This window comes from Heloderma suspectum, chromosome 8, assembly GCF_057233095.1.
Source record: "Heloderma suspectum isolate Gila_16-S chromosome 8, 16-S_ref, whole genome shotgun sequence".
Taxonomy (NCBI): Eukaryota; Metazoa; Chordata; class Lepidosauria; order Squamata; family Helodermatidae; genus Heloderma; species Heloderma suspectum.
In genome coordinates this window covers 42,337,388-42,353,712 of record NC_139465.1, presented here as the reverse complement: position 1 = coordinate 42,353,712, position 16,325 = coordinate 42,337,388, and the positions used below count along the sequence as shown (strand labels likewise).

Here is a 16,325-nt window from a genome sequence, read left to right as displayed (position 1 = left end):
GAAAGATCCAAGATGTGATTCTTAAAAAGTGTTTTGGAAATGTAAAGACGTTAGTGCGTAAGTGTGTGTGTGTATCTTCTAACCCTTCTGGGGTAAAAATACCGGCTTGAGCTCTTGGACCCTTGGACTGACCCTCTCATCAGGAAACTCTGACACGCCTCAGTTGGAAAGTTATCTTATGGGGTACATTCCTAAAACGTTCTCTTCTCATCTCAGAATAACCAGAAAGAAGGTTGTACATACATACCTCTGATGACAACATGAGATCCAGTTCCTGATCCTGTCCGATTTCTTGATCTGCTCCCCACTACACATTTGTAGGACCCTGAATCACCCACATCAGCATCCATTAGAGTGAGGGAAGCAAAACCCTTCTCCACATCCTGAGTCATTGCGCACAAGCCTGTTTTGTTGGTCAGCTCTTCCTCAAGGCCCTCTTTGTGCCATTTCACATACATTACACTGCGGTTGCCAACTGTCCTGAAGCGACACTCAATGCTGACATTGGCCCCTTCCACTTTGTCAATGTGTCCTGGAGTCTGGTTCACCATCAAATCGGTGATTTCTGTAGGAAAAGATGTAATAACCTGCAGCTCCATTAAAGCACCTCTCACTGTTACTGTGGCTGGGATGGCGGAAGAGGGAGTGACACATTCAGAGAAAGCATGTTGCACACTCTTATGACTCTACCACACTGCAGAATGGAGATGGGTGCGTGTGTGTGTGTGTGTGTGTTTGTAGTAGAACAAATGCTGCAGCATTCAGTTGATTAATTGGCTAGATCAGGGGTGCAGATCCTCAGACCTGGGGGCCCAATCAGGCCCACCTGGGATTCCCAGTCTTGCCCTCTACTGTTCCCCAGGTGGCCACGCCCTTTCCCCTAGCCGCACCCCCTTTCCCCAACCGCCAATTGTTGGTTGTTTCCCAGCTTTAGTGCAGTTTTTCCACCATTTGGAAAGGCTGAAATGCCCCTCCTAAGGCTGAGTTATTGGTTATAAGAGCTTGAAGCTAAAACAGGCTGCTATTTTTGTCCCTGCCTGTTTTTCCTTGGCCCCACCCCTTTTGCCTTTGTCCCACCCACCACTGGAATGCAGCCCAGGAGAGCTTCTCTGAAATGGAATTAGGCTCTCGGACTGAAAGAGGTTCAACACTCCTGGGCTAGATGAATCAATTAAAACCATTTTTATGGACTAAAAATGTGCCCTCCCAATTAACTGAACAACAGATTTTAAAGTATTTTAAATTAACGTACTTATAAAAACTGCAGATGGCAAGATGCACCATCTCAAAAGAGACATTTCCCTTTTTCTCTCTCTCTCATAGGAAGGGATGTCTTTCTCTTTCTAAGATGAAGTCTGGTGCCATAGATGTGGCATATCTAAGTTTTTTTTTTCTTCAGAAACAAATCAGTTTTTCATCATATGCAAATTTATGTAGTGTTAATTAATTGATTTGCATGTGATGCATTATTAAATTAATTTGCTAGGCCTTATACAGTTAATTGACTAATTAGGTGGTAGCCCTTGCATGTAGAAAACCAGCACATGGGGAAGAAGGCTAGGCTAGAGACATTCTCCCACATGGCGGGTTTTCTTTTCCTAGAGTGTTTTGACATGGGAGATCATTCAATAGAATGATAAGTTTCCACTTTAATGTGTGCCTGTCATGCAGCTCTTAAAGATGCGGGAACTCTGCCCCACAAAAAGGCTACCCGCCCTAGCTGAAAGGCACATTCATAGCCTTAACTCTGATTTAAATGTCATGGTATTATTGTTCCTTAAGGAATCTTGGAACAGGAGCATAGAGCATGGCCACCTTCTAAGTAGCATCCCTCTGGAAGGCACCATGCGAATTCATATAAACACATCCAGGCTTTCTAAATGGGATTTTCATAGCAGTAAAAAACAAACAACTTCCTGCTGCTTTCGGAGGGGGCAATTTGGATCAGAGAAGCACGCACATATTTGACAGCCTGGGGAAAGTGGCTTGGGGAGAGCAGAGACGGGTAGGAAGAGTGCCCGCTTAACCCTTCTCCCTACCCAGTGCTTTCCCCCAGGATTCCAAATGTGTGTTGCTTCTCTGCTCTAAATGGCCCCACCCCTGAAAGCAGCAGCAGCAAGCACCCTTTCTCCCACCCCACCCCCACGCTATGACTCAGTCCCTCGTGTGGCTTATTCTCCTTACAGGATAAGCTATTGAGGCTTTGTTACATGTGTTTGTGTATAACGTGTACTTTGGCCTTTAATTTCCTTGGGAGGTAAATTAGATTCCCAATATCGTTCCTTTGAAAGGTGGACTCCCATCCAGTCACCGAGGATATGGTTATCTCCAACATCTGGCAAGGGCACCTTTATTGCAGCTACCAGTAGGTTTTGCAGATGTCATTTAAGTAATGGAAAGTAATGGAAATAGCAAAAAGGGGTTCATTAATGGAGAAAACAGGCATAGTAAGGCTGTAATCCTATACACACTTAGGTGGGAGTAAGTCCCAGTGAACACAAACTTCTGATTAAGCATGTTAGGATTGTGCTGTGAATTGACTTTTTGTTTTCAACATATCAGAAGAAAAATATACCTCATCTATATATGAGGGGGCTGTGTGTGTGTGTGTGTGTGTATTTCTATCTATCATGCAAATAGAGCAGCCCCAAATCCCACAAAAGTCTACCAATCCATAACATTTACAAGTGTGAGATAATTACAAGCGTGAGACAAATTTCCCTCATAAAAAAGATTTGAGAAAGAAATTGAAGTATTTACCACTAATGATCACTTCTGTCCCATTACTGGGAACACAGTCACCTGTACTGCTGCCAACATAACACAGGTAGGTTCCAGAATGAACTAGATCAGCTCTCTCCAGAGTGAAACTACTAAATTTCTCTGTTAGATTCGTAATTATACGAATGTTGGATGAGTTCTGTAATTCCGTCTCTCCTCCCCCATGTCGATTAATATACCACCGCATAAACCACTTGAAGGAGATGCTCCCCTTGATCCTGCACTTCATGTCCAGTGTCGATCCTTCCGCCACGTTCAAAGTGGCAGGCGTCTGGATCACTGAAAATGGTGGCTGAGCAGCCTCCGTTGCCTGCCCTGAAAGACAAGTTGAAACAGCATAACAAGATGAGCGGCTAGACAAAAGCATCTTATTTGTGAGAGATGCATCCAGCCTCGATTTGGGGGAAAGAGGGTACATTCCAAAACCATGTCAGATCAGTAAGCCTGTTTTCCTTCTCTGTAGGAACTCTGGGCATTTTAATTCTGCAGAGATGCTGGCTGAATTCTGGCCTCTCAAAAGCCATGGAATTGCTACCCCGTTGAAATCTTAGCACCTTCAAATGACATGTGTGATACTAAGTAAGATTAGGAGATACTACTATTACGTGTTTTCAGAAGATTTTGGCAGAAGATACCCAAGATAAATCTAAAATGTGCAAGGCTTAGGAAGTTATAGAGATATAGGGATAACTTCCTAAACCTTAAAATAAAGAGAGAATATCAAATGTAACAATCAGTGCTACAGATCTGATTTGCTTTTCCATGATAAACTTGGGAAAGACCATTTAATTTAATTTATATATTTATTTAATCAATTTATATATCGCTTATCATATCTAAAAATATTTCTAAGCAGTTTACAAAATCAAAAACTAAAACAATCATAATAAACACAAAAGCTCATCAGTTAAAATGTTAGAAATATTTAAAACCAAAACTAAACACACAATAATTAAAAAACCAATGAACTGGGCAGCACAACCATTCAAGGAGGGCTTGGGTTAAAAGATGGCTCTTTAATGAGCGCCTAAAACATGCCACAATTGATGTCTCCTGAATACCGGAAGGGGGGCAGTCCATAAGGTGGGTGCCACCACGGAAAAGCTGTTGCTGTTTCAGGGTTGCCGCCTGCTGGCAATTAAGGATGTAAAAAAAATCCATTTGGGGAGTGGAGTTCGATGAGTTTTCCTAGGCTTGGCTCCCCAGAGTTTGTTTTCGTCCCCACTGTGGCACTTGACTAGATCTGCAGCAAGTCAGCCCAGTTCGCCAATTTTCCAGGAAGATTGCACTTTTTTTTTTGGCAAGGTTCTGCAGTCTGTGCACATTTCTGAGTCATTTCTGAAAATTACAGCTTTGTGCAAATTACACAAATTATGGCTGAATTTGTGCAATTTGCCCAAAGTTGGGCATAATTTGCACAAATTCAGTTGTTGTTGTTGTTCAGTCGTTCAGTCGTGTCCGACTCTTCGTGACCCCATGGACTATAGCACGCCAGGCCTTCCTGTCCTCCGCTGTCTCCCGGAGTGTGCTCAAGTCCATATTCATTGCATCGGTGATGCTATCTAGCCATCTCATCCTCTGCCGTCCCCTTCTCCTTTTGCCTTCAATCTTTCCCAGCACCAGGGTCTTTTCCAATGAGTTTTCTCTTCGCATTAGGTGGCCAAAAGATTTGAGCTTCAGCTTCAGTATCTGTCCTTCCAATGAGCACTCAGGGTTGATTTCCTTTAGGATTGACTGATTTGACCTCCTTGCAGGCCAGGGGACTCGTAAGAGTCTTCTCCAGCACCACAGTTCAAAGGCATCAATTCTTCGGCGCTCAGCCTTCCTTATAGTCCAGCTCTCACAGCCATACATTGCTACTGGGAAAACCATAGCTTTGATTATATGAACCTTTGTCGGCAAGGTGATGTCTCTGCTTCTTACTATGCTGTCTAGGTTTACCATAGCTTTCCTCCCAAGGAGCAAGCGTCTTTGAATTTCATGGCTACAGTCACCGTCTGCGGTGATCTTGGAGCCCAAGAAAATAAAATCTGTCACTGCTTCCATTTCTTCCCCTTCTATATGCCAGGAAGTGATGACTCAAAAATGACAGAATGATCTCAGTACGAATCCAAGGCAAACCATTCAGCATCACAGTAATTCAAGTCTATGCCTCAACCACTGAGGCTGAAGAAGCTGAGGCTGATTGGTTCTATGAAGACCTACAACACCTTCTAGAACTAACACCAAAAAAAGATGTCCTCTTCATCACAGGGGATTGGAATGCTAAAGTAGGAAGTCAAGAAATCACCAGGATAACAGGCAAGCTTGCCCTTCTTTGGAATTGGAATGTAAACTGACCTTTTCCAGTCTTGTGGCCACTGTTGAGTGTTCCAAATTTGTTGGCATATTGAGTGCAGCACTTTAACAGCATCATCTTTTAGGATTTTAAATAGCTCAGCTGAAATACTGTCATCTCCGCTAGCTTTGTTGTTAGTAATGCTTCCTAAGGCCCACTTGACATCATTCTCTAGGATGTCCAGCTCAAGTTCAGTGACCGCACTATCATGGCTATCAGGGACATTCAGATCTTTCCTGTATAGTTCTTCTGTGTATTCTTGCCACCTCTTCTTAATCTCATCTGCTTCTGTTAGGTCCCTGCCTTCTTTGTCCTTTATCATGCCCGTCTTTGCACAAAACGTTCCCTTGAGATCTCCGATTTTCTTGAAGAGATCTCTAGTCTTTCCCATTCTATTCTTTTCCTCGATTTCTTTGCATGGTTCATTTAAGAAGGCCTTCTTGTCTCTCCTTGCTATTCTCTGGAACTCTGCATTCAGTTGGGTATATCTTCCCCTTTCTCCCTTGCTTTTTGCTTCCCTTCTTTCCTCACCTACTTGGAAAGCCTCATCAGACAGCCACTTGGCTTTCTTGCATTTCTTTTTCTTTGGGATGGATTGAGTTGCTGCCTCCTGAACAATGTTATGGACCTCTGTCCATAGTTCCTCAGGCACTCATCTATCAGGTCTAATCCCTTAAATCTATTCCTCACCTCCACTGTATATTCATAAGGGATATGATTTAGGTCATACCTGAATGGTTTAGTGGTTTTCCCTATGTTCTTCAATTTAAGCTGAAATTTTGCAATAAGAAGCTCATGATCTGAGCCACAGTCAGCTCCAGGTCTTGTTTTTACTGACTGTATAGAGCTTCTCCATCTTTGGCTACAAAATACATAATCAATCTGATTTCAGTATTGACCATCTGGTGATGTCTATGTGTAGAGTCACCTCTTGTGCTGTTGGAAAAGAGTGTTTGCTATGATCAGAGTGTTCTCTTGGCAAAACTCTATTAGCCTTTGTCCTGCCTGATTTTGTACACCAAGGCCATGCTTGCCTGTTATCCCGGTTATTTCTTGACTTCCTACTTTAGCATTCCAATCCCCTATGATGAAGAGGACATCTTTTTTTGTTGTTTTAGTTCTAGAAGGTGTTGTGGGTTTTCATAGAACCAATCAACCTCAGCTTCTTCGGCCTCAGTGGTTGGGGCATAGACTTGAATTACTGTGATGTTGAATGGTTTGCCTTGGATTCGTACTGAGATCATTCTATCGTTTTTGAGATTGTACCCCAGTACTGCTTTTCCCACCCTTTTATTGACTATGAGTGCTACTCCATTTCTTCTAAGGGATTCTTGCCCACAGTAGTAGATACAAAGGTCACCTGAATTAAATTCGCCCATGCTTGTCCATTTTAGTTCGCTGATTCCCAAGATGTCGATGTTCAATCTTGCCATCTCATGTTTGACCACCTCCAGCTTACCTTGATTCATTGACCTTACATTCCAGGTTCCTAAACAATATTGTTCTTTACAGCATCGGATTTTCTTTTCACCACCAGACACATCCACAGCTGAGTGTCATTTCGGCTTTGGCCCAGCCGCTTCACTCTTTTTGGCGCTACTTGGAAATACCCTCTGCTCTTCCCCAGTAGTATATTGGTCACCTCCCAACTTGAGGAGCTCATCTTCCAGCATCATCTCTTTTAGCCTTGTGATACGTTCCATGGGGTTTTCTTGGCAAGAATCCTGGAGTGGGTTGCCATTTCCTTCTCCAGTGGACCACATTTTGTCAGAACTCTCCGCCATTACCTGTCCGTCTTGGGTGGCCCTGCACAGCATAGCTTATGGCTTCACTGAGTTACGCAAGCCCCTTCGCCACAACAAGGCAGTGATCCATGAAGACATTTGTGCAAATTGCAGAACCTTCCCCCCAAAATGCTCAAAATAGTTCCCAAAGTTCAAGGAACAGCCTGCAGCTCAACTCACAGATGCAAAGTGAGTCATACATGCTGTGGAACTCTGTCAGGCCAAAGAAGAACTGGATTTCCCAGTGACAGACTTCCCAAGTGGCAATCTGCAATCTGCAGCAAGGTCTCCCTCAATTATCTTAGCTATTGCACAGGTCTATATTGGGGGAGGTGATACAGCAGGTAACCTGGTCCCAAGTTATTCAGGGCTTTATTTGCCAACAGCAAGACCTTGCCCTTGGCTGGATAGTTTATAGGTAATTCAGACTCTTTTTGACACTGGAATGCAATTATTTCTAATATTCAGTTTCTGATGTCTCAACTGGGAATCCACAAGAAATTACAATAAAAGCAAATGTTGAGGGAGAGGGCGGGAGGCAGGCGATTCATTCCTTTGCCCTTCTCCAGTGCCACCCTCCTCCCATCTCTCTCCCTCATGCACACATAGTCCTGGATGACACTTCAGTGACACCTCCCTCAAAAGCTCGGCACACATTGTGCAGGTATTAAAAGAAAAGTTGTGCTCAAGGACAGCTCAGCTGATCTAAAAACCACCACCTTATGCAACACCCACTTTAAACATGGCCATGTGGCATGGAATTTCGCACTGAAGTCAGCATTGATTGCCACATGGAAATAGAGCAACAGTTTCACTTGTATCAAACAGCAGCACAGCAATGCCTCAGAAGTGCCAGGGTTGCAGCGCTGATGAACACATACAGACACAGACCCTCACATGCACACAGCCTCTTAGAGCTTTCCCTGACAAGGCGTTTTAACCCACTCCATCTGCTTCTAGATACTTTGCAGAATTAAGAGTGCAAAGGTTTTTTCCTTTCCTGCCTTTCTTTATTTTCTACTACATCATCTCTAGGTGGTGCTGTATGGTATAGTGGAACAAAATGGAATAATGCAACTACACTGGTGGACAGTTGCACTTTGTTTCACAATTCCAAAAAAGGTTGTATTCACAAACACACACACCCAAAAACCCCATGAAGGTGACTGGAAAACACAGGAGGAATGGCGAGTGCACAATAAAAGCCTCATGTAGAAAAGCCCTTATAGATACACAGACACACAAGAGCGAGACCTGCAGCAGAGCCAGGGAGAGTGGTGGTGGGCAGTGGCAATCGAGGCCAATGGAACCACTCCCTGCTGAGACCTTTTTCCACACTGCCCTATTTTCATCCTCTGTCCTCTGCATAAGAACTGACTAAGATCACAGGGCACAGATATCACACTATATAGAAAACAAAGGTACTATAGATTTTTGGTGTGCTTTTAGTGATCATAAAGTCTCTAGAAACTAATATTGTTGTCAAGTACTCAAGGAACTACTTGCTAACAATCCAGTGGACCAAGAAGTGAAGGAACATAAGCAAGAGCCAGAAAGTATGCAATACCAAAGAAATGGAAAATAATCTTACATTATTTTCTGCAAAAAACGTTGGGGAAATATATAGGATACTGCGAAAACCATTCTGGATCGATGTAATCTGGGTAGAATATATTTCTATTAGTAGATAGATTTAATATGTGGCATGTTTTACTCATTTTTTGCAAGATATGTATGTTGTATATTTTAACATCATGTTCTTAGAAATAATTTAGAAAGAGAATGAACCTCACCCACAGGAAGGGTGGCCTAGAAGGAAAAAAGAACAGGGAATTGCACTGGCTGCCTATTCGCTACCAGGCCAGGTTTAAAGTATTAGTACTAGTGTACAAAGCCCTAAACAACTTGGGACCAGGATACCTGAGAGAGCGCCTCCTTCGCTACCAACCTGCCCGGTCACTGAGGTCATCAGAGGGCATGTTCCTGGTGGTTCCACATGGACCTATGGCCCGGTTGGAGTCCACCAGGAGAAGAGCCTTCAGTGTGGTGGCCCCCTTCCTGTGGAATTCCCTGCCTTTAGAGGTCAGGCAGGTGCCAACATTGTGTTCCTTCCAGCACCTCCTGAAGACGTTGTTCTTTCAAGAGGCCTTCCTTGCATGACCAGCTGTGGTTTGTTGAACTCCACTTTGTTGGGGTTTGTCTTTTTTAAAAAATGTTTTAACTCTTTTAACCATTGTTTTATTCTTTTATCATGTTGTTCACCACTCCAAAATCTTCTGATGAGTGGTATATAAATATTGTAAACAAACAAACAAACAAATAAATTGCAACCTCAGACTGATGATGATCATTCTATTTTCTTCCATCAAGTTTGTATTTTCATATTTTTATATTAAAACATTTATATCCCATCTTTGCATAAGAGACCCTTAAGGCAACGTAGACCACAAAGGTTTAAAACATGTAATTCAAATATATTAACATTATAAAAAGAGCCACAAGGGGAAATATTCAAAAAAAGCAAAATAAAATGTCAGAAGGAGCAAATAAAATTAATCTGAGCCAAAACCTTCTTTTAAATCTATTTTTAAGATGCAAAGTAACAAAACAGGCCTTAAGGTAGCATTGTGCCCTACTTTACAGAGAGCAGTCCTCCGTTTGAAGGGCTATCAGAGGACACTCCTCTGATTGAAGGCATCCTTTATGTCAGGGGAGGGAACTTTGGAGGGCCAGAGATCAGATTCCCCCGCCCAACACCCCCCCTCTCTTGGGCTGGATGATGGCAGAAGCAGGGCCCACCCCTGTCATCATTGGGTCACCAGCCAAAGCACCCACTGGAGCTCCAGCCGGTGCTGGGTTCAGGGATCCGACCTCACTCTGCACAGGCTTTCTCCAGCTGGGGTCAGACTGCGCGAAGCGAAGCAGGCTCTCTGACTGAGGACCGCCCATCCAGTTGGGTCCTCAGTCAGGGCAACTTGCTCCTATTTGATCTTCCTGGCATGTAGAGGCTGAAGGAAGAGTGAGGCAGACTCAGGCAGTGCTTTAAGGAGCTGGCTGAATCTCACCCTCACAACTCCATCGGTGCCTCAAAGCACGGGCTGAAGGTGCAGCTGGCGTTGCTCCTTCTTCACCTTCCCCACACAGGTAAGGCAAGGGAGGCTGCAGATCAAGTGCTCTTCCACCCCCTGCCCCTTCTGAGCAGGAGGGGCCTCATCCTGATGCTCCAAAGGTGACATTTGGCCCATGGGCTGGAGATTTCCCATCCCTGCTCCAGTTGAAGGGCTGTCCAGCCCAAGTCCATTTTAAAGAGATAGAACCCTAAGCAAGGCTCTTGAAGTTGCCCATCAAAGCACCAGGGCTGCCTTTACACTAAAGAAACCCACAGTCCTCCTGTTCTGGAGCCTTTCCGCATTTATCGCTGGCTCCCAGACAGGAACCACATGACTGCTGAGAAGGGAAGCGTTTAATTTTCAAGGTTCCATAGAATGCAATGAAACAGCGACATCTGGTGGATGTTTTAATTGCGTAACGTTCAGGGTTTAAAAAATGGTTCATTAGTTCCGGATCTACTGGAGACGGAATAACCAGGAAACACCTCTGGATGTGCCCTGGACCCACAAACTTCCGTGAGTGAGCTATCTCAATAGCAGGATTAAAGCTCCGTATGAAGGAGCCCCAGGACAGCAGACTGAGCAGCAGACACACAGGTCACCTGATTACTGCCTGCCCCACTATAATCAGATGCATTGAATCTCTATTTCAGTTACAGTAACTAGTTCTAAATTTGCAAGCATGCAAATAAGTTAACATATGCAAAAATTATGAAAATCAGTGCCCCCTTTTGTCCTCTTTTTCTGGTGATGCATTTCCCCTTTTTTCTTATGTGTAAGTGGCTACCAGGCATGGTAATTAAAATGGCCCTGTCTTGTGTCCCACCCACTGCACCCCAGACAGCAGGGGAAAATCATCAGGACCTGCATTCTTGAACCAAACATCCAGACGGGTTCATACTGAAGGAAACAGTCCTTACAATGCAGGTTGCAGACTGCTAAAGGCCTTAAATCAGGGGTACAGGACCACAGGTATAGGGGCTGTTCCACTTGGGGTCCCAGTACCCCAGATGACCATGCCCCTTCCCCTAGCCCCCAATCATCAATTGTTTGGTGGCTTCCTGGCTTTTACACGTTTTTCCCTCATTCTAAAAGGTTGAAATGCCTCTCCTAAGGCTTAATGGCTGACCATATGAGTTTTAAGCTAACATATGGTGATATTTTAGGAAATTTTGGCCCCATACCTTTTGCACTCAGCTCCACCCAGTGGAGGCCAGTGGTTCTGATTTTGGTGGGGCTGTGAATCCATTCTGGGTTGGATAGCTCCTTCAGAGAGTTCTGGCTGGTTCTGACTGAAACCTGAAATGGATTCACAGCCCCACCCAAATTGGAGCCACCAGCTTCCACTGGCTCCTCCCACTGGAATGTGGCCCCTGAGACTTTCTCTGAAATGTAATTTGGCCCTCAGGCTGAAAAAGGTTCTGCGCCCCTGCTTTAAATGGTATGATAATTGCCCCTCAAAGCAAAGGAGCTATGTCAGGTTTGCAGCAGCAAAAGGTCTCTGAGCAGTTATTTGCAAGCCACAGGATAGTGCTAGCGAAGGGTTACCACACCAGCAATGTCAGCCATGCTGGTTTTTCATGACTTTTCCTCATTCACATATAAAGCAGTGTTAGGGTGGCCACTTATGAACCTCCGAAAAAGCGGAAGTGTATCGCCAAATAAAAGGTCCAAAGAAGACACTGATTTGCCTTAAAAATGGCTTACACTACTTTATATATAGAGATGCAAATTTAGAAATACTTATTGTAATTTCAATAGAAATACAATACATCTTGCCATAGCGGAAAAGACTGTGGCCAGGTGACCTGTGTGCCTGCCTGTTCAGTCTGCTGTCCAGGTGCTGTTGCACAACTTCAAGGCCCAGCTCTTCCTTCTGATGGTTCTCTGTCTTTATACTGGTCTTGGACTGGACAGCCGTTCAAAGAGAGGATGCCTTCAAAGAGAGGATGGTCCTCTGGCAGCCCTTCAAATACAGGACCGTCTTCTGTAAAAGAGGACAAATGGTCACCCTAAGCATGGTCTACTTTTAACATAAAAGGCAGAGCCTGGGTGAGGGAAAGAAACCTTCCCTGCCTTATCTTCCCTCAGTCTGTGATGGAAAGCACTTTTCTGCCAGACTGACTCTGATAAGTCAACTGGGCTGTGGAGAAAAGCATCTCCAGTGACAGAGAGCAGCAGGGCATGGTTCAGGAGGGAGCAGTGGTCAACCTCTCCATCCAGCACACCTGAAGGACCACCTTTTTCTATGTGTTCCTCCCACATCTGCAGGTCGTCATCTGGGGCCCTCCTTCAGATTCCCTGGCCTCAGGAAGCCAGGTGAGCAGCCACACGTGGTGGAGAGTAGTGGTGGAGAACATGTGGTCCTCCAGATGTTGGTGGAGCTCCCATCTGCCCTAGCCAGGATGCCCAATGTTGAGGGGTGATGGAACTTGCAGTCCAACAACATCTGAAGGGTTGCACATTCCTCATCCCAGGTCCAGGCTGTTCTCGGGGGTTGCACCCACTTGGTGGAATACTTTGCCAACAGACATTTGTCAGGCCCTGACATGTTACTGTTTTAGGTGGCACGTACATGATACAAACATTGCTCCTTAAGAAGCCAGTTGGTTAAAAAGTTTTAATAGCCCTTGAGTATTTTTAGCCATTATGTTGGAACTGCTGGTTTTACAAGGTTATTGTCGTCTATTTATATACATTTTAAAGGTTGTTTTAGATAGTGTTGATCTTGGTTCGCTTGCAGCCTTGAGTCCCCTTTTAGAGAAATAGTTGGGATATAAGCTTTTTCAATAAAATAAATAAATAAATAGGTGTCAGACCGTCCTCATCTTCTGCATTAGACTGGGGCAGATACAAGAACAAACAAATGGAGTGGGTTTGTGATCATTTTTGCTCCCCTCATTTGGGCAAGACTTGTACTCTTCAAGGGGAGCCTTGTTGCCTTGGATAGCCCCCGCGACTCTGATCATGAACCACACTGGCATCCTCTTGTTCTTCTTGTACCTTTCCTAAGGTGTGGTATTCACTTTAGCTGAGTTGTTCTTATCATGATTTGAAATAACCCCCAAGAGCCCTGGAGAGATGTGACCCTCCTTACTCCCTTCCAGCTTCCTTGTAATGAATGCCCTCAGATTGGGTTTTTGTCTTTTTGGAGAAGTTTACTCTTGTGCAACTGAACATGGTGTTGTTGTTTATTCGCTCAGTCGCTTCCGACTCTTTGTGACTTCATGGACCAGCCCACGCCAGAGCTTCCTGTCGGCCGTCGCCACCCCCAGCTCCCCCGAGGTCGAGTCCGTCACCTCCATGCTGGATTTCTGGGGGAACTCTCCTTGCAGGAGATGTTGAATTCAGTAGCACTGTGGCCGCTGTGCCTGAGACGTTCCACAGGAACGTAATTCTCCCACCAGATCCTGAGCACCGCTCAGGTTTAGGTACAGGATTGCTTTCCCTCTCGTTCAGGGGTGGGCAGAATGCTAATCAGGATGTCCTGGTCAATCGCGGGCTGATTCGCGATAGATTGGGAAGGGTTGCAGAGTTCTTTCCCCTGCAGTCAATTCTGCACATGTAGCACCAACGTTATCAGTCCCTGTCTTTGGGTGCTTGGGGTTTCCTTTCTTTTTTTCTTCTCTTGCTTTCTCTTCCTCCATTTGCAATGCCACTTCACTACACACTTCCCTGCCTTTCGGTGCCCTGCTTAACTGCCCAGCCACATCCCCCTCCTGACAGCTGCACCTCTGAAACTCCACCTTCCTACCCCCCCCAAGAATGTATACAGGATACCTCCCAATCAACCAGGGAGTGCAGGCTTCATGTTGTGCGTGGCTCCTCTAAATGTATTATGGCACTCTTCTCCAACCTTGTGCCCTCTGGATGTTTTGGACTACAACTCCCAGCATTCCTGACCATTGGCCATGCTGACTGGGGCTGATGGGAACTGGAATCCCAAACTTCTGGAGGGCATAAGGTTGGGGAAGGCTTGGATTATCCACTTATTTATTTATTACTTAGAGCACAATCCTACGGCCCCTGGGCAAGCATCCCGGAGACCACAGGATCGTTTGGATTCCCCCTTCTGAGTCGGAAAGGGGAGTCAGAGATCTCCCCCCCCCCCCGTGTTAATTTAAAATATTTCTTGGCTGCCTATCAGGGCGGGAGCCTTCCCAAGGCGGTGCACAACAGCAGAACTCACCTAATGAAAACTGATGCTGTAATAAAAACAGTAAAATCAGCAACGGCAGCAAGCATTCTAAACACACACACACACACACAGCATAGCATAGCATAGCACAGAACCTACAGCACACAACTGTAGCTTCAACCCAGTCCGTTCAAGCACAGTCGGGGGAAGGCCTGCTTGTTTCCTTGGCGCCTCTAGAAACCACTACAGCCCCCGGGGTTGCTCGCGGAGCGGGGCTAGCCCTGCCGAAAGCACAGCACGTCCTGCACCTGGTCAGGAAGGAGGGGAAGAACGGTCACCCCTCCTGGCTCGCTTCTGCCTCCAAGGCCAGGCCCTGGTGTCAGCCGAGCACCACCCGTTCCTGCACCACCGGGTAAAGTGACTAGCCCCGGGGCACACGTGAGGAGCCCCATGTCGTGGGTATGCCAGGTTTCCAGAGGGTCGGTGCTGGTGTGGGAGGAGCCGCTGCACAGGCTCCACCCACATTGCCGGGCCCATCTTACACGATTCCAGTGCTAGATGGGCTCCAGGCTTGGGGGAGCCCGTGGCAGGGTACCCTCCTGGGCACCCTCCTACCGGGCATCTGGGTGGATGCTGGCCCACTTCCAGCCACAGGGGCAGGGGAGGATGGGATGACCCACAATGAACCGGAACCGGAACTTCCGGCACATTGCTTTTGAAAGAAATCGAGATGGGAAAAGACAGGACAAGACAGGAAAATGAAGGGGGCCGGGGACAGGGCTCAGGCGGTGATGGGCCCTCGCAAGTCTCACTGGCCGTGTGGGCCCCAGCATTTACCCAACTATGCCACGTGGTGGTGCTGAACCTACTCCAGTGGCACCGGAGCCACTGCAGCCCCATGGAACGCCACGAGACCTCCTGGGCCACAGGAGATCACCCGCACCGTGGCTGCTCCCCGCGTCAGTCCTGGAGAGCGAATGTTGCAGGGGAAGGAGTTGCAGCAGGGCCGCCTCCCACATCACATGCAGGAGCCCCTGCAGCATCGCTGCTGCTTCAGCCACCCCAGCAGCCATAAAGCCCACCCGCTCCGTGAGCCAGTCCCACAGGATGAGATGGGAGGGGAGGGAGTCTCCCACTGCAGATTGCAGGGAGGGGGTCAGAGTTTTGAATTTGCCCCGGGAAAGTGCTCAGGTAAATGTAAATAAACAGGTAAATGTTTAGCATAGGCCTCATCTGCTAGCTTTCTACAGGCAGGAATTTATTATTAGCTACATGGACGGAGCAGCATTCAAAAACTATGAACCCTCCACCTGCAATTTGGAGTAGCACGGTCCAGAATTCTACAACTTCAGCCAACTGCCGCTCCCGTTTAGCAGCACAGCGCTCACTCTTCCTTCAGGAAGGTAGTAGTAGTACTATAACTATTGTGCATTCCAAGATATGACCCCCTGTCTGCAAGCTGAGGTGGTACAGGGCAGAATTTTGCAACCTTGTCTACCGTCTGGCATTCTGTGTAATGTACAAATCAGAACTTATAGCCCCTGGATCTATAGCAGTATTCTTAAAAGCAGGAGAAAACATTCATCTGATGGGAAACTCACCCATAAGCAAGAAAATGGAAAAAAACACCGGCAGAAAGAGTTCGACCAGCTGGAGGCTCATGTTGTCTCACGCAGTCTATATTTTCTCCCCACCGCTGCCTCCACAATCCTCTCAGTTTGCGCACGGACCCTGGCCACACAAGGGAGCCTGGGAAGTGAGGGTTTGCTCTCAGCCAGATCTGAATGGCCCGACCTCCACTACGTGAAACTAGAGAAAATGCTTTAGAAGAATGCTGGGTTTTTGTTTTGTTTTCAGCCTTTTTATCTCACCACTCCCATCCTCTGTCTGCAGTTCCTCTTTTGTCTTTTCTTTTAATGTTCCTTGACTCGATCTGTCTGTCTTTCATCCATTTTGCCATCTGGTTATCTCTTTCTCTTTTTTAAAAAAATTACTACTACTCGGTTTTTCAAGACTGACAGAAGCCCTATGCAGGAATTTGCCTGCTTGTGTGTAGGGCTAATGTGTATAGGGGCACATCGACATCCATGTAAGCCCACCCCCAAGTAAGGATGTCTGTCGCCGGGAAATCTGGCCCTGTTTGGGCTCACCAGACTGCCATGGTGCGCTCGACT

General features: G+C 46.1%; 1 protein-coding gene across 3 annotated transcripts in view; it reads right to left on the bottom strand.

Moving 5' to 3' along the window:
• Positions 1-15,987, bottom strand: part of LOC146339090 (contactin-6-like) — a 29,202-nt gene extending 13,215 nt beyond the window's left edge. Inside the window, exons 1-3 of one of the 3 annotated variants that reach the window (XM_084812153.1) lie at positions 15,753-15,987; positions 2,761-3,096; positions 248-565 (exon numbers count right to left, since the gene is read on the bottom strand). In XM_084812153.1, the coding sequence (XP_084668279.1) occupies positions 248-565; positions 2,761-3,096; positions 15,753-15,813 (715 nt within the window). In that variant the 5' untranslated portion in view covers positions 15,814-15,987. The remainder of the gene's footprint in view (positions 1-247; positions 566-2,760; positions 3,097-15,752) is intronic. The other 2 variants (XM_084812152.1, XM_084812154.1) reach the window with 2 other exon arrangements.
• Positions 15,988-16,325: the final 338 nt, after the last annotated feature.